This window comes from Columba livia, chromosome 10 (genome assembly GCF_036013475.1).
Source record: "Columba livia isolate bColLiv1 breed racing homer chromosome 10, bColLiv1.pat.W.v2, whole genome shotgun sequence".
NCBI classification, from domain to species: Eukaryota; Metazoa; Chordata; class Aves; order Columbiformes; family Columbidae; genus Columba; species Columba livia.
Window position 1 is genome coordinate 9,805,935 of NC_088611.1, and position 16,068 is coordinate 9,822,002.

The following is a 16,068-nucleotide window of genomic DNA, read 5'->3' on the forward strand; positions in this document are numbered from 1 at the left end:
TTAAGTGTCAATACAACCCTCAAAACATAAGTTTATTGAATAAAGCTGAAGACCAGTAAACCAACATATGCATCCACCTAAATAAAAAATTCACGTATTTACAAAGTTCAGTAATTGTATAAGTTGTTCACATGCAGAGAGTAATGCACAGGTTAACAATTGGTAGTGTTTGGATGCCATAAACGCTGAAAGCAGTGAAGTATATAAACACCAAACACATCAAGTTTAGCTATAGGCCAGTTAACTATACGGTGACCTGGTCCCCCACAAAGATTCACACATTCTAGTTTAGTTTCCTTATTTTAGGCACAAGCAAGTTTGCTAAATAAAAGTAACTGTAGCAGTTCTTGGTGAACTAGAGACTACAGTAGCAAGTTAATATACCCTCTCCTCTACAGCACCAGAGTATGAATTAATTGAAATCATGCTTCAGCGAACCGAAAGGGGACAAAAAGTTAAAATGCAAGTTCAGACTGAACGCAGGCAGCATGTAGTGTCTGTGCAACAGTGCCATAGTTGGTACAGAACAGTAAGGCCATGGCAGTCTAAATTAAAACTGGCTTGTTATAACTGATATGGACTAAACAGTGTTTCCAACCAAAGACTCCGACACAACGCAAAGTACATGTAGGTGCAGAATCACACACAGTGTGAGGCAACGCAAGCAGGTGTGCCATGTACTTGCATACACTAGTGAGCTACACTGACATTACTGCATGAACAAACCAGTCTTAACGTCTGTCCCTTTAAATACACTGAAGTCATTAAGTAAAGCTACGAAAACATTACAATCTTTAGTTTATACATATTTCCCTATACTGTAGGAGCTAGTCAAGAAACAGGATCAATTCAATGGCTCTCTTGTGCTTTGACACAGTAGAACATTCCATCTTGCAACTTACAGACTTTGCACATGGTTACATCAAGAAAGCAGGCAGGTCTAGAGTTGTCACAATAGCCCAGATGTTCCATAGCACCAGCTGAAACTGTGCCCAGCCATTTCATGAGAAGGAGAGACACTAGACAGTTACACTGATATTGTGCTAAAGGTCAACAACTGACTCCATACAAAAACATCAGTAATTTAAGTGTCATGCAGCTGCTCAGAATGTGTGTTCTGGTTTCAGATAGAGACCACTAGCATCTGTAGATAGAAAAATGTATTTGAACAGAGTCTGATGTTCCTGGCGATTTGTTTTCATGCTGGAATACTCCAATTTTTGAAAGCTTGAGAGAACAGTCCATTCCCATCCCCCACACAAATGTTAAACAAAGGCAACAAAATTATTTTAAACATTTGACTCTTTCCTAATTCATCATGAGAGTTTTCTTTTTCAAGTGACAGGGTAAGATCTCAGCTGTAGATGAGTGATGCTGATCTATGCCTTGTGCTCCCCTCTGCAAACAGTTTCCATTTCTCTGCTTACATACACACATCACATGCATTTGTGAGATAAATCAGTATCCCACAACTCACTCCTAAATGTTTTCTAACTACTGTGTGTGGCATCTTACAGAATCTTAATGCTGTCAAGCACCAGCATCTTCAAGCCACTAAACACTAGAAATAAAACACTTGCTGAAAATCATATAAAAACCTGGCCCTGAAAAACCAGAACAGAGTGTACCATCATAATTAACATGGTAGAGATTTTTTTTTTTTTAAAAAGCCCCCCCACAACCCTCCCACCATAGATGGTTGTAAAATAAATATTTGTGCTGACTGTATCATGACAACTCTAGTTGTTTTGTGACAGAACAGGAATACAAGTCTTCAGCAGTGCACATGAGAAATGAACCGTGAAAAGGCAGATTCTTGATACAGGATTTTTGGGTAATATCTCATTATGGAGGGAAGTGGACAATTGAGATTATGGCCAACAGGTATTGGAGATTCCAGGAAGACTTCAGCTTCTCCTAGATTTTGAATGCTGAATAAGCCACTGAAGCGTGATATCTAAAGAGAGAGAGAAAAGAAGTTCCATATTCAAGTGTCTATTTGTATAATTGGCATTGCTTTGGTATGCTAGTGTCCTCAAATACATGACAGGAATATCCAGCCCTTCTCTAGAGAAGGACCCAAGACAGATCAACAGAAGGGTTTTTCTGAATGCTTGTTGCCTGTGATTTAGTCCTGTAACATCCCAGCACCCTTCAAGTAATGTTTAAAGGAACTGCCCCAGATATCCTGGTCCCTCAGTCAACTACACCTCCAGGAAAAGTACATCCCTTAATCTGACACTCTTGTATGGCTCACATAATCACCTTTAGATCAACATCACTCTGTTTGGCCAGTCTGCCTCTCCTCATCTTATGAGAAGAGTTAGTTTAGCCCTATAGTATGAGGCATCAAGCTCTCCTGTGCTTGAAAGAGGGTTTCCTAAGGAAGTGCAACATACTAGTGTCATACTAGGGCAACGCAGCACCCTCCCTACAGCATCAGCGATGCTGAGCTGCGGTTTGAGCCTTGTGCGGGAGATATGACATAAGGGAGTATCCGCTTCTCCTATCCGCCATGTTTGAATCTGTAGCTGACGGTAAGGTGACAGGGGCTTCCTGGGTAAGAAACCAGAAGAGTTCTACAGGCTGTTCATTTTTCCTGAAAAGAAGTTGAGTCCTTAATATAAAGCAGTTCTGGCGTGCTTTGTAGCTTGTTCCTGTGACCATCAGCCTGAAGTGCCCCTCTCCAGTAAACTCATGTCAGCCTGCCAGTGAACCAGTGTTAATCTCACGGCAGCCACAGAAGGCAGCAGGAGGAGGACTGCAAGTGCTGTTAAGTACCATCTTTTCATTCAGTTGGGATTACTCAGTTTACTTACAATACTAATCTCAAGTACTGGGTATTACACAGTGCCATGGTCGCTTTGAACTCCAGATACTCTAAAGCAATCGATGTCAGCACCAGAAAAATAATTACTGTTTGGCAGCGTGGGGTCGTGAATAGCACAGGGCACAATGTGAATGGCTTTGACAAGGCAGTAAGGGAAGAAGATTATTTCAAGGGAATGACTGCTGATGAAAAACTTGCTGCAAGCACTTGCTAGCCTCATGAAGAGAGGCAGAATTGAGAGTACCTGATACAAGTACAAAATTATTTAGGCCAAGCTAACAGGGAGACTAGTCAGCTATTTGCTGCAAACTAACTAAAGGCAAGCAGCAGATTTCACAGGAGACTGACATGTTTTCATAACTACAACCCCTACAACTTTAATAGCAGTCAAGCTTCCTCACTGCCATCAAGAGTTATACTGAATATAACCGGTGCGCTTATACATCATTCTTGGATTTGTCACCAGTTTTTGGAAACCAGGAAGCTTGTGTTTAAGAAGTTACAAACCCCCAAGCCATCCTCTGACAGCTCTTCATAATGCTTGGCATTGTAGGTAAATAGTTACCTATATTATCTTTCTCTTTGCAAGAAATTGAGTAGCAGCAGATTTCTCTGTCCTGAATAGCAGCAAGATTCCTATGAAAGAGAGAACATTTCATCATACACTTCATTTAAACAAGGACTATTATACAGAGAATCTAAAAATTCTGTGGAGAATATGAAGCGGAACAGTTCAGTTACCTCCTGTTGCTGGATTTCCTACTTTTAAATGCAAGCTTCTTGATCTAACCACCCTATGTACATGAATTCATTTATTGAGTTAAAGTAACCTCTCTTAAGAAGGGTTGGACTTACATCTTTTCAATTAGTTGTTTCTCATCCAGAGCGTTAGTAAGGTCTCTCTTATTTCCAAGTACTAGAACCTGAAACCAAGAGCAGAAAGATACAGTTGCAGCTTTAGTGTTTTGGGTTTTGTTTTTTTGTTTGTGTTTTAAACCAAACCAACACAAAACAAAACCCACCTCACACAAACAAGAAACTTCAGGGGAGTCTGACAAGCAGTTTGCACTGGGCTATTTAATCTAATGGAATGACACATTCAATATTAACCCAGATCAAGAAGGAACATTAACCTAAACACAGGGAAAGAGGGAGTACAAATAACCTGTTATGCACAAAAAGCAAGCTGATAAGAGTGAGAACAATCCCAATAGACTTTCAGCTGAGAGTCCCCAAACTTACTCTTTATTTCCGTACCACACTCCGGCTTACCTGTACTATATTAGACTCTACAAGAGAGCACAAACTTGTACTGTGGAATACTCTGAACTACTATTCCAATTTTATATGTTTTTGTGTGGGCACTGAACAAGAATAAGACCACTGAAGGATGGACTGAGGTCAACAATTTGATATAAGGCCCTAAGGGCCAATACTGTTCATGCTTCTACTAACCAGTAAGGTTAGGCCTTACACTTGACTTAAGAGTTCAAGCCAGCCTTCAGAGCTGCTAGAGTTATGCACATTCCTCAAGCAAGTTTAACACTGTGTAAGGCAATATTACTTACAGGGATTCCTTGTAACTGTGGCTTATCTAGAAGATTGTGCAGCTCATTTCGAGAGGCTTCTATTTTTTCACGATCTGCAGCATCTACCATGTAGCTTTAAAGAGAATTTAAGGTTAGGTCAGTGAGACTGAACTACTTCAGAAACAGCAATCTTTCCTTTACACTGTCAGTTTTGAGTACATTCAACAAGGCTTTAAATGAAGCCAGGTCTTCTGAGCAAAGAATTTAGTTCTTTTAAAGAAAATTCTCTAAGATCAGCATAGATTAAAGATTCTTTCAGTTAGACAGCACAGCCACCCAGTTCAGACATGAAGTAGAAGATAGTACTTCTGATCTGATAAGAAAATAACCCATCTTGAGCTCTGAACTTAAGTGTAAAAAAAAAGTCAATGTGGCTGCAGTAAAGTTTCAAAATTAAAATGAGTACTACTGAGTCAAGCAAGCACTGTTAGAAAGGCTACACACAGAAGAGAAGCAAATTTAAACTTCAGTACCAGCTGAAGAAAGACAACACTTACACAATAGCATTAACTCCTCTGCAATATCGCTCCCACATGCTTCGGAATCGTGGTTGTCCTCCTATATCCCAAATCTTAAATCAAGGGGAAAAAGACAATTTAGCCATGCACTATGTTTAAATGTGTAATGCAAAGGTAAGACAAGAATACAGTTTTTCTTTCCTCCTTAGGCCAGCTGCAGGACCTCTTGCACATTAGAACAGAAATAATCCCTGGTACAGCTGCTCAAAGCTTGCAGGCCCAGTAGCATAAGATGCCGAATACAGCATCTTGTACCAGATGCACCTGTGCACTACACTTATACACTGTGGTATACACGAAAATGCAGTAAGATATATTGACTTAAAACTTTGCTTTTGATGTAAGCCTGCCCTTGAGCAATACTGATGAGCAGAAGAGGAGGATCTCTTGGCCCTAAACATGTGCAAATTAACTCAGATTAAAGCCAGACAGCATTATCACAACACTGCTTTAAATAGCCCATGAACCTGGAAATCACACACAGATTCTCATTTAAAGAAATCCCATAAATAAACACTAGTGTATTCTTTAGCTATTTGACAGATTTAGCTGAGTCTCTTCAGTTTCCTACGTTTGTCCCAATGGTGAGAAGAAAACAGAGCAAACGTATCAATTTTAAATGGGAAGCTAAAAAAAACACATTGCATGGGTTTTAAAAGAGACAGTCAAAGATGGTGACATACCTTTATTGTAACATTACCCTTTGTAACTTTTCTCATGTTGAAGCCCACAGTAGGAATCATATCTTCACTGAATTGACCTGACTGGAAAAAAAGAAAGTTAAATTTAGCACTTATCTGATACAGCTAGTCTACATAGTAAAATACCATAAGCTTTTCCTAACCATTTGCCTTCCAACAGAAGGCTTTATAGCCAAGAAGTTGTAGATGTTATATTCATGTGTATTAAATCTTGCATGAAGTCAGTCAAGTCATTTCTTACAAGCACTTAAATAATTCTTCAAGCCTTGAGGTAACCAGGGCAGCAAAGTTGGGGAGAAGTGCTTTGCCTAGCTTAACAGCTGGACAGCCAGGCAAGTATAGGAAAAGAGCCGTTCATCTACTTCTGCTAGAGCCAAGTTCTGTACGTCAGGATCGCCTAGATACCTGGAAGCTAGAAACATCCAGAAGGTTTTCCTCTGATGCAAGCTACTCTACAGACAACATTTACAGCAATAAATCACTCTTGTGGAGTAAGCCTCCAACCCACAGGTATGGGCTGACTCCCTGAGGAGTTTTAAAAGGCTGGAAAGTGGAAGGACCTGACAGGTCTGCTTCCTGCTAGGCTACAGTGTCCAGCTTGTGGAAGAGGCAATTGAAATGCAACTGGAGAGTATTTCAGCCCATTTACTCCAGAAGTTCAGCATCACCTTAAGGTCTGACATAACTGCTACAAAACAGTGTTGTATTAAAGAGGTTCTCTAGTGGCAGACGTTTTATTATCTGTTACACTTTTATCTGCAACAGCTTGAAAGCCAAGTTCACAGCTATCTCTTGCAGCTAACCCAGGAGCCATAACAAGTATCATCAACACTAGTGCACCTCTCTCCAATGCCCCTGTGCCTACTTGGCAGAAGGTGAATCTCAGCCACAATGATCATTATGTATCTCACTACATTCATTATGTGTGAAAGAACCAGTCAAACAGATTTGAAAAAAAGGTCAACTCAAATGCATTCAGTTGTTTAATTAGGGTTTGATATCATAGCAGCAGAGAGTCTGCTTCTCTCCCCTGATGTTGCCCGGAGAAGCCAGCCTGAGTTAAAAGCCCTTTAGGATCTATGAAGCAGAAGAGATCACATCACCTCACAGAGTAAGGGCCCAGCTGCTCAAGGTGGAAGAAGTACCTAAGTCTGACTGGACATGCTTTGAGTACATACCCCTAAGAGTTTGCAACCAGAAGGTGATCAGCTTGCAATCCTCATGCTTTGTCATTCACTTCTATGCATGGAAGTCCATGCTTCCTTCAGCTTGTTCCCCCTACCTCACCTCCCCTAAAACCCTGTGATCTTCCACTAGCAAACCAAAACTGCAAGCTTCACACAACAGACTCCAGTATAACGCTGATAAACATTAGAAGTCGATTGAAAACATACAGATTATAGCAGTCTCATTTGGGCTTATGTGGCCAAGTCCTTCAGTTAAATCATACACTGATCTTGCTGTTGACCTCCAAAACAGAAATACATCCAGAGCTTGGATTTGAAGGGAGATGCACCCTGAACAGGCAGCAATTTTTCACATTTAACATTTGCTTTCCCGACGCACGGCTATGCAGACTAACAGTCTTCTTTTAAAAGGAGTAAAAAAGAAAGTCCTTGAATCCAAGGAATGCAAGAATAAAAACAGTGATGTGAAAAATGGACAGCTTAAAACTCATTAGGCATGTGTTCTGTGTTCTCAAAGAGGTCTCAACTGTTTAAGCTACATAGAAAAGCATGTATCAACCTCATGAAGCACTTCCAGAAACTACTCTAACCTTTCTGTTAGCTTATCAAGGTAGGTGCATAACTTGAATGCCTGTTCACAAGCTTCCCATTCCTGTCCAAAAAAAACAGTGTATGACTTGGCCATTTCAGCCAGTTTGGTTATGTGCAGCTTCAACAAGGGTTAACCATGCCTCCCGTGTCTGATGCAGTTCAGTTCATAACACCTGCACTGCCAGTTTTGCCTTTGAAGGGTCAGCGTGCCACGGTTGCTCAAGAACCACAACATTCCTGCCACCCCAGTCACACCCTACACCCACATCTTCCAACCAAACATCTCCCAAGCACTCCCTGAACCTCCAGCTCTCAGTGCTGCTTCATATTACCCCATATGCTGATAGCCGTTCCCACTCAGATACTTCCAGATTCTTCACTCGAGAGCTGTTCCTATCAATAGCTCATGCTCTCACAGCTCTTTTAGGATACAGGTTCCTTCAGACTGCAGCAGTACTACATTTGCCACGTGTGTAATGTAACATTGAAGAAAATTACTGTGATCCACCACAAGAAAGATTTTACAGAATCTTCAGTAAAGCTGCTGCACCTTATATCACCTTCCAAGTACTCTCTACCCACGCTACACATCCAGGTGGCATAACAACTTGTTCTGACTTGCTTAAAAACTACACTACAGAGTCACTCAGTTACAATGTGAGTTTCATCTTTCTGTACTCTGCTTTGTAGGTGAGACAAACCAGCACTATCTGAAATGCTTTCTGAACCATCAGGAACAGAAGGAGGTAGTAGGTGCCTTCAGGGAGCTGCCTCCACAACATAAGCACACCCTTTCTCTCTATAGGAAGTATGGAGGCTGTGGATTGTCGGGTGAGGTGGGCACATTACAGCTTTGAGAGGCACATCTGACCACAGGTTTTGAGCATACCGATCAACTCAGATCTTCATTTGAAAGACCTTACTCTGAAACAAGTATGGATGTTCCTCTCTTCACAGTTAGTGTACCTAAAGAAAGCAACTGGAAGGCACCTTATCTTTTAAGACAGGTCAAAAAATGGTTAAAACCACTGTAATGGATTTTGCTAGCAGGCAGTGATTTCCTTTGATAGGCTCTGCTATTGTATCCAACTGTCTTGACCCAGAAACAGTTCTCTAAAGTCAGAATTTAGACGGCTTTTGTTTACTACCTCTACAGATGAAAAAAAGCCAGGAATTCAGCTGCATCTTAGAGTATTAATATGCAAAAGCTACTCAGACAGCAGAACAAGAATATACTTTTATTAGTAGCCTGTTCTGTTTGAATTAGACTTCCCTGTCCCCCCAAGAGCAGACTACTCAGCCCTATCACCATGTGTTCACAAAACGATGCTTTCTCCTTCTAAAACAGGCATCGGCTTTAAAACAAGTTTGATAAGCACAGAAATATTTTCAATTCCCGATCTGAAAGTGCCTGGTTGTTGTCATACACAGTAGCACTGCTCCAACACTCATCAAGGACAGCAAGAGTAGTTGCTTACAAATCTAGCAACAGCATACGATTGTAGTGTTTGTGATTATACCAACAGGCAGACACAGTACTTCAACCAGGCTCTCTGAAGATCAGCCTTGTGTACGAGAAGCGATTATGAATTAAGCATTAGCTCTGAGGTCATATAGACCACACAGCATTAATACACGCTGTTTGCTGAAAATCACAAAACAAAGGGAACTCTAGCCCCTGTGTAAAAGATAAAGGGAAACTAAACAGACCAGATTTCAGAGACCACAGGCAGAAAAAAACCTGCAAGACTAGCCTTTAAGCCTCCTGGTTTAAGAGATGCTCCTTTTCCATACTACAAGCTTCTGGAGAACCCAAGCACATGATTTTAGTGCAACATGTGGGCTCTGAAAGACCATCCACACTAAAGCACAGCCATGTTCACAAGCACTGCTCTTCACCTGTAACTGGCAGCTGGCCGTTCTGGTCTGCGCCCTCTCCCTCACCCCCCGAGGGAGCAGGGACAGCTTTGTCAGCCAGCACCCACCACAATCTTGCCCCAGGAACCAGCCAGTTACAGCTACAGATCCTCTCCCAGAGGGTAGGATGAGAAGACTTCGGACAAGCATTGAACTTATCACGCAACATCCCAAAAGCGAACAAAGGATGCAAGTTAAGTCTTCTTTAATACTGAAACTGCTTAGTAAACCTCTTGTTTCCAGTTGTCTTGAGAGTGAAGGAGGGAAAAAAAAAAAAAAAAGCAAACCAAACCACACTCTGGCTACTTCATCTCCCTCTCTGTAGCCACAAGCTACAGCCAAAAGACTGCTAACTTCAGGAACTTATGCTTCCAAGACTGTCAGCACCAAGCCCACAGCTTGATCAAGTAACTGAACATTAAGACTTGAATTCCTGCTTCCCACATCTTTCTTATAAATCCATTTCAATACATTAAAGGGACCCTTAGAAGCAGAACTAAAACTGCAGCAGTATAACTGGTGTTCCCTCTTCTTCCTTTCCAGCTACAGCAGTAGCTCTCTCCCGCTGTCACTGCAAGCACTCTGCCTACAATGGCCCATCCATATGCTTCTCAATACCAGCTCACAGCCACCAGATTTTGATTCCATGGCCTGCACAAGGAAATTCTTTATATCAACAGAAAATGTCAGGGTAGCCTTTACCTTGCATCTCATAAAGCTACCATGATTCATTACTGCTATTGGACAAATTTCTCCATATAGGCTTTGTTACTACACAAAGATTTTTATCTTTACCTATAACACTTTTCAGTCATCTAGAAGAGATAATGAACAAGCTTAGCTGACTAGGAGACAACATCACTGGAGCATGGACTCCAGCCAGGACACTCCCAATCCACCTGAACTAGCACACTACCTTAAGTCGCAGTATTTGTCACTAAATTTCTTTCTTTTCACACTAAGAAAAAAGCTGCATCTCTCAGAAATCTCTTCTTAAAAAAACAAAAAACAGAGTCACTTAATTATATAAAGCTACCCCTACACTAAGCCTCCTCTGCAACATTCATAGCCTCAACCAACAAGTGCATCATATATGGACAAACCAACTCTCTAGTTTCCGCAGTCTAGCTGCCTTCTTGAAATACTTCATATTTTCAGCTACTTGTGATCGCATTTAGAAGCTTGAACTCTAGTTTAGAAGCTTCAGTCCTCATGATCTAACTGTCTCCTGAAAGGCTTTACAACAGCACTTCCATGAATGTTTGAAAAAATGAAAATAAAATGAAAATGAATTTTTATTTCCCTAACCTTGACTTCAATGGAATATCTAAAAGGACACAGACTGCTTATCATGCGACTACCACACAGCAGTGAAACAAGACCTAAAAAGGCATATTTCTATCTAAAAGTCACTCAGGTAAGAGTTTAGGACATTTCATGTGTCTGATAGTCATGGAAGCATCTTTTTCCAGGTATTACCACTTAAAGCTCTTGCATTGCTTAATGCCATGATGGAAACAGTAGATTCTGATTTCAGTCACCTGTTTCAGACCATCTCAGGTCCAGCAAGCAGGACCTCAAAAAAAAAGGGTATAAACTGAAGTATGAGTCACCTCATATTAGCTTTATTACCAATGATGTGAGGCAATCCATTTCAAGAGACTTCTGCGATTAGGAAACACTTCACTTAAAAATGTATCAACCTTCTCACTTAACTACTGTGTGTATGAAGTGACAACATATGGCTATTTATGACCTACCCAGGTGTTTCAGAAGGCACCAGAGCAGCAGTGAAGCTCTTTAGAGCAATATTTTTCTCCATTTCTCAGTGCGGCTTGTTTAAGTCAAAGTTACTTATAATAGTTGTGAGGACAGAAGGAAGTCACAGCCCTCAATTGGCCAAAGGAATCTTTTGTTGAGTGGCACTTCAAAAAATTGCCTCTAGAAACCAAGGCATCATTCAAAGGCTTGCCAGATACTCCAAAGTTAAAACACAAACCACACTAATCCAGGTTTTGACACAAATCCTAAAAAGAGATCTTATTTATCCTGTCACCACAAACAGAACATGTTGAGTTTAGCTCTTAAACCTGACAACCATATCAGGAAGGTGTGACTCCCTCCCACCCCTGCAGTTCTCCCCTCCTGCCCACTGAGGATCAGGCTACAGAGCTTCAGTGTTCCAGCAACACATCCTGGGATCAAGGATCAATCTCCTGGGCTTCAAGCAATACTTCACAATAGGAAACAACTCTTCCGTGAAGCACATTTTAGAAACTGAGCAAGTATCCCATTATTCCCCAGCACACAGTGCCTGCAGCTGGGAAGCAGAGTCCGTTTACTTGAGTCATGTTTCAGTTGCCTCACGCAGCTGCAGAGCTCAGTTGCTTCTTGCACCTCTCCACACCAGCATGGCTGGAACCTGCAGCTCTAACAGCACGTCTGATGAAAGCCTGGTCACAGACACTAGCTGCAGAGATGCAAACAACAGAAGATACTGCAGACTCCAGTAAATAAAGGGCATTTCAAGCCCTCTGATAAGAAGCTAACAATTCAAGATGTGATATTGGGATGACATGCAGTTTCTCAGAATAAGAGCCACAGGCCATCTACATTATGGAAATTAGGACCAGGAAGAAATTATATCCTCCCTTGTGAGCAAGTTTACTCACACACACGGAAAACTTATGCTTAATATCTAATTAGAGACAGTGACTAATACAGTGCCTTTGCAAAGCAGAAGCTGCATTACTTGTATACAGCTACAACTAGATTTCACTGCTAAGGTTGGTTTTTAAACCTTCTAGTCAAACTCAGTTTGGTCTGATTACAAACTAAATGGTTGTTTACACTAGAGGAATAAATACAGCCCAAACCAGCTAGTAACCTAGAAAAAGACTATTCTAGAACTGGACTGTCTGCCTTTCATGGCCTTTCCACTTCATTTGCAGCATCAAGCCTCCTGTGAAATTGGCTTAAGTTTTTCCTTTAGTTACATATGCCTGATGTGACTGGCATAGATTACATTAGAGATTTATATTAGATTAAACTCACTGCTGTTCAAGAGACTGGTAACAGCCCTTTGTTAGTCAGAATGCAACCTTATAAGCCATACAAAGTTCCTAGTATGTAATCCAGCCTTTAGATCTGTTCTATAGGACTAGCATCTTGCTGTGTCATTCCTTTCATTTTAGTTTTATGGAACCCCAATGCTTAACAGCTATATCCATCCAAACCATTAACTGGCCTGCAGAGAGCACTCATTTTGTCCCAGCACTCATTTCCAAATACACACTCTGAATTCAAGTCACTCAATAAAGCAACTAACAAGTTAGCTCTTCATGTCATGGATGGCACTACTTCTGTAAAAGGCAATATTGTGCTGATAACTGAAGCTCATGCTATTCTTTTTTTAGACCAATAATAAAAATCTGAGCAACTTGCCTAACTCTGGCTTTTTCTTAGTGTTTTGTTTTCTTAGTGTTGTTTTTTTTTTTTTTGCAAAGAGTCACTAGATTCTCTAATTAAAAACTTCAGAAATGTGACTTGCTACTTCCAAACCTAAAACAGCTTGCTAGGCTCTGTCATTATGCATAACAACTTCCCTATTTCAGGCAGTTTTGCAAGGCTACTTGAATGACACTTACTCAGATAAATTTCTGGGTGTGATCCTAATGTGCGGTTGAAACCTTGCAAGATTCAGCCCCTAGCAAAGCAAGCTGGATACAGACGTCAGCTTTACTTAGGAGTACTTTTACCATTTGAGACAATTTAGATAAACTAAACTGACATGCAACTACTACAACACTTCTCCAAGTACTACTCCACATACCTGCAGTACAGTTTCACAGAAAACTCTCTGAAGGAGATGTGCTGCTGGTACTATACCAACAGAAGAGCAAAGCAGTACTTTGTCAAGTGTCACCACCATGCAGGACTCCAGAAGACAAAAAACCTGCAGACTAATCTCAGTGCCCAAAGTTGCAAGAACACATATATCAGTATCAGCTCAGCAGCCACAGACTGATGTTGTTCAACAATTCCAGAGTTCAGTTTTTTAGAAATCCAATCCCAGAGGTAATGGCACCAACTGCTGTGTGTGAAAGAAAAGGCTTCTGGCATTCACAGGTTAGTCCAGCAACTTCCACCTAACTATGCAGACTAAGAGTTACCTTTTAGGGCAGATCCATATCACCTAATTATCACGAAACCCACTGAGTGCCAACATCCTCAGGTACACAAGAACTTGGTTATGTTTTGACAAGTAGTCAATGCAACAAGGATTATCTATAACTGTGAGAGAATAAGAGTCATTTTCCTATCCAACAACTCATTCGAGTGACATTTAAATACATTCATAAAAATAGGCAGCAATGTTATGGTGACAGCCTCAAAAAACCATTGAAGGTCTGCTCAGGTCTGAGGTTGAAGACATCAGCTTTCTCATTCTAGGTGCACTAGACTCAATCAGCCATGCTCCCTGTAAAACCAAAAGGGACCCTAGTTTCCCATTTCAGGGTTTCCAAATTCCAGCTTGTCTCTTTGAATGTTTTCCGTCACATTCATCTGCAGAACAGGATACTGATGAAGCCAATTAAGTCATTTAAGCAAGCCACTCTTTATCTTGTTCAACAATGGAAAAGCTTCATGTAGGAGGATTCCCACACCCTTCTTTCATCTGCTCCAGGCAGATCATCAGATAAGTACACTCAGGTTCAGCAGCCTGCTGCTGTTAGGCTTGGAAGTTGTACTTCTTAGTGCATACCTTAAGAGAAAGCAGATTATTCAACACAAGTTTCAGCAACCAGGATAAGCAAAATGACCCGTGAGTGGGAAACATCTAAATCGTTTACTGAGGACCACTGAAAAAAGGCAAATAGAAGAACCAGCTGAAGACCCTCTTCACGCCGTGCTAACACGAGCCCAGCCATTACTAAGGCGCTGACTGAACCCAGCCCCGGGAGCACGGCAGAGCTGTGCTCTGGTAGCGCTGTCGGCGGGTCCCACCGCACACAAAGGTTTCTGGAGGCACCGCAGAGCCAAGGCCACACGGCTGGCTCAGCCGGCTCTCCTGCCAGCCCAGCCGGCAAGGGCAGACATGCTGCTTCCCATCCCAACTCAGCTCAACCTACGGCCCGTACGAGCCACGGCCGCACACCGGGGGACCCCGGCCCGGCCTCGGGCTGCAGCGAGCGCGGCCAGACACCAGGCCGCTCCCGGCCCGGCCGCTGCCCTGGCGCCAGCCCCGTCCCGGGCCCACACAGGCCTCGGCGCCCCCGTACACGGCGCAGCGCCCACGGGACCCGGTAGCCCCGCCGCGGCCTCCCCCGGCGCGGCGCGGCCCGCTCACCGCGATGACGTTGACGAAGGTGGTCTTGCCCGAGTACTGCAGCCCCACCAGGGTGAGCTCCATCTCCTCCTTCCAGAAGAGCGAGCGGAACCAGTCCAGCAGCCGGGACAGCAACGCCAGCATGGTGGCGGCGGGCGGGCCGGGACGGCGGCGCTGGGCCCGGGCACTAGCGGCGGCTGTCGGGCACCGGCGCGCTCCCGCACGGCCCGGCTCGCCCCCGCGCCGCGGTCATATGACGCGGCGGCACGGCCCGCGCGGTGCGCACAGAGAGGCGGCGCCGCCAGCTCCCGCGCCGCACCGCCCCCTGCCGGCAGCCGCCCGCTCTGCGCCCGGGGAGGACCGCCGGCGGCGGGAGGGCGGGGCGGAGGCGGGGCTGCGCCGCGAGGAGCGGGGCGTCTCCCGCCAGCCCGCCGCCATGTTGGGCGGCACCGGGGAGGGTGTGAGGGCTGGCGCTGGTTTGCGCTGGTGCGGTCGGGGTCTCTGCCCGGGCACGCAGGGCACCAGAGCCGGCTCAGGGCCGCCCCGTCTGGCCGCGCTTCTCTGTGTCCATCGTTGCAGAGAAAAGCTCCCGAGGTGCGCAGTGCAGCTCACCGCAAGCGTGTGCGACAGGCAGCAGCGCATCTCACACGGAGTCGTGTTTTCCGTGCAACGATAAATGAATATTTTACTCCCAGGAGTGTAAGGAGCCACTGAAGGAGGAGTGTTGTTTTTACAAAGCCGGGACCTGTTGTCTAACCCCAGCATGGGGGGAAAGATGGAGAGACATCACACTCTGAATCCTTAATGTAAAACAAAGTCTCTTTGAACGAATCCTGGAATGCAAACCAATTACTGCATTTAAAAAAAGTTAAGCTAGGAGGAAGGGTAACCAAAGAGCTGGGAATCCATATTTTAAATAAATCAATAAGGGGAGAGGGTCGTTAGGTGAATGAGACAGGTAAACTGAGGCAGGGTGGTATAGTCTGTAAACCCTGCAGTTCCGACCCATGGGGAACAGGGCAGGAGTTTGTGTCTGGGATTAGGGTGATAGAAACAGGGGAGTTTTGCCCTATTCTATGTGCCTACCTTAGGTAGAACACCTGGATTAGCAAAATTGTTACTAAAATATGCTTTGCTGAGAGATCCTGCCTGGGCCTATCATATTGGCAAGGTAATAGTTTCCTACAGGGAGCAAATCCAATTTGCTAATTCACTCACTGGAACAAAATAGTGCGAGAGGTATTTCTATAGCTGAAAGCAACATAATGCTCCCTCGGCCTGTGTTGTAAAGGTACCACAGACGTTGCATGGATCGCAAATTCTGTGCGGGGGAAGGCTCCTCTCATTTGTGATGTGTTTTCAGGCAACAAACTTCAAATGGGGACGCTCTCAAGCCTGGTGAAGTC

At 43.4% G+C, this 16,068-nt stretch overlaps 1 protein-coding gene across 2 annotated transcripts; it reads right to left on the reverse strand.

Moving 5' to 3' along the window:
• On the reverse strand, positions 1 to 14,930 carry ARL8B (ADP ribosylation factor like GTPase 8B). 2 transcript variants are annotated; one of them, XM_065074551.1, is made up of 7 exons: positions 14,684 to 14,930; positions 5,621 to 5,701; positions 4,917 to 4,990; positions 4,399 to 4,492; positions 3,686 to 3,753; positions 3,396 to 3,466; positions 1 to 1,957 (listed from the first exon to the last, which is right to left on the reverse strand). In XM_065074551.1, the coding sequence occupies exons 1-7, from the start codon at positions 14,804 to 14,806 to the stop codon at positions 1,908 to 1,910; spliced, it is 561 nt and encodes a 186-aa protein (XP_064930623.1). In that variant the 5' UTR covers positions 14,807 to 14,930; the 3' UTR covers positions 1 to 1,907. The 2 variants fall into 2 exon arrangements, with proteins under 2 accessions (XP_064930623.1, XP_064930624.1); XM_065074552.1 differs by lacking the exon at positions 14,684 to 14,930 and adding an exon at positions 13,166 to 14,093.
• Positions 14,931 to 16,068: the final 1,138 nt, after the last annotated feature.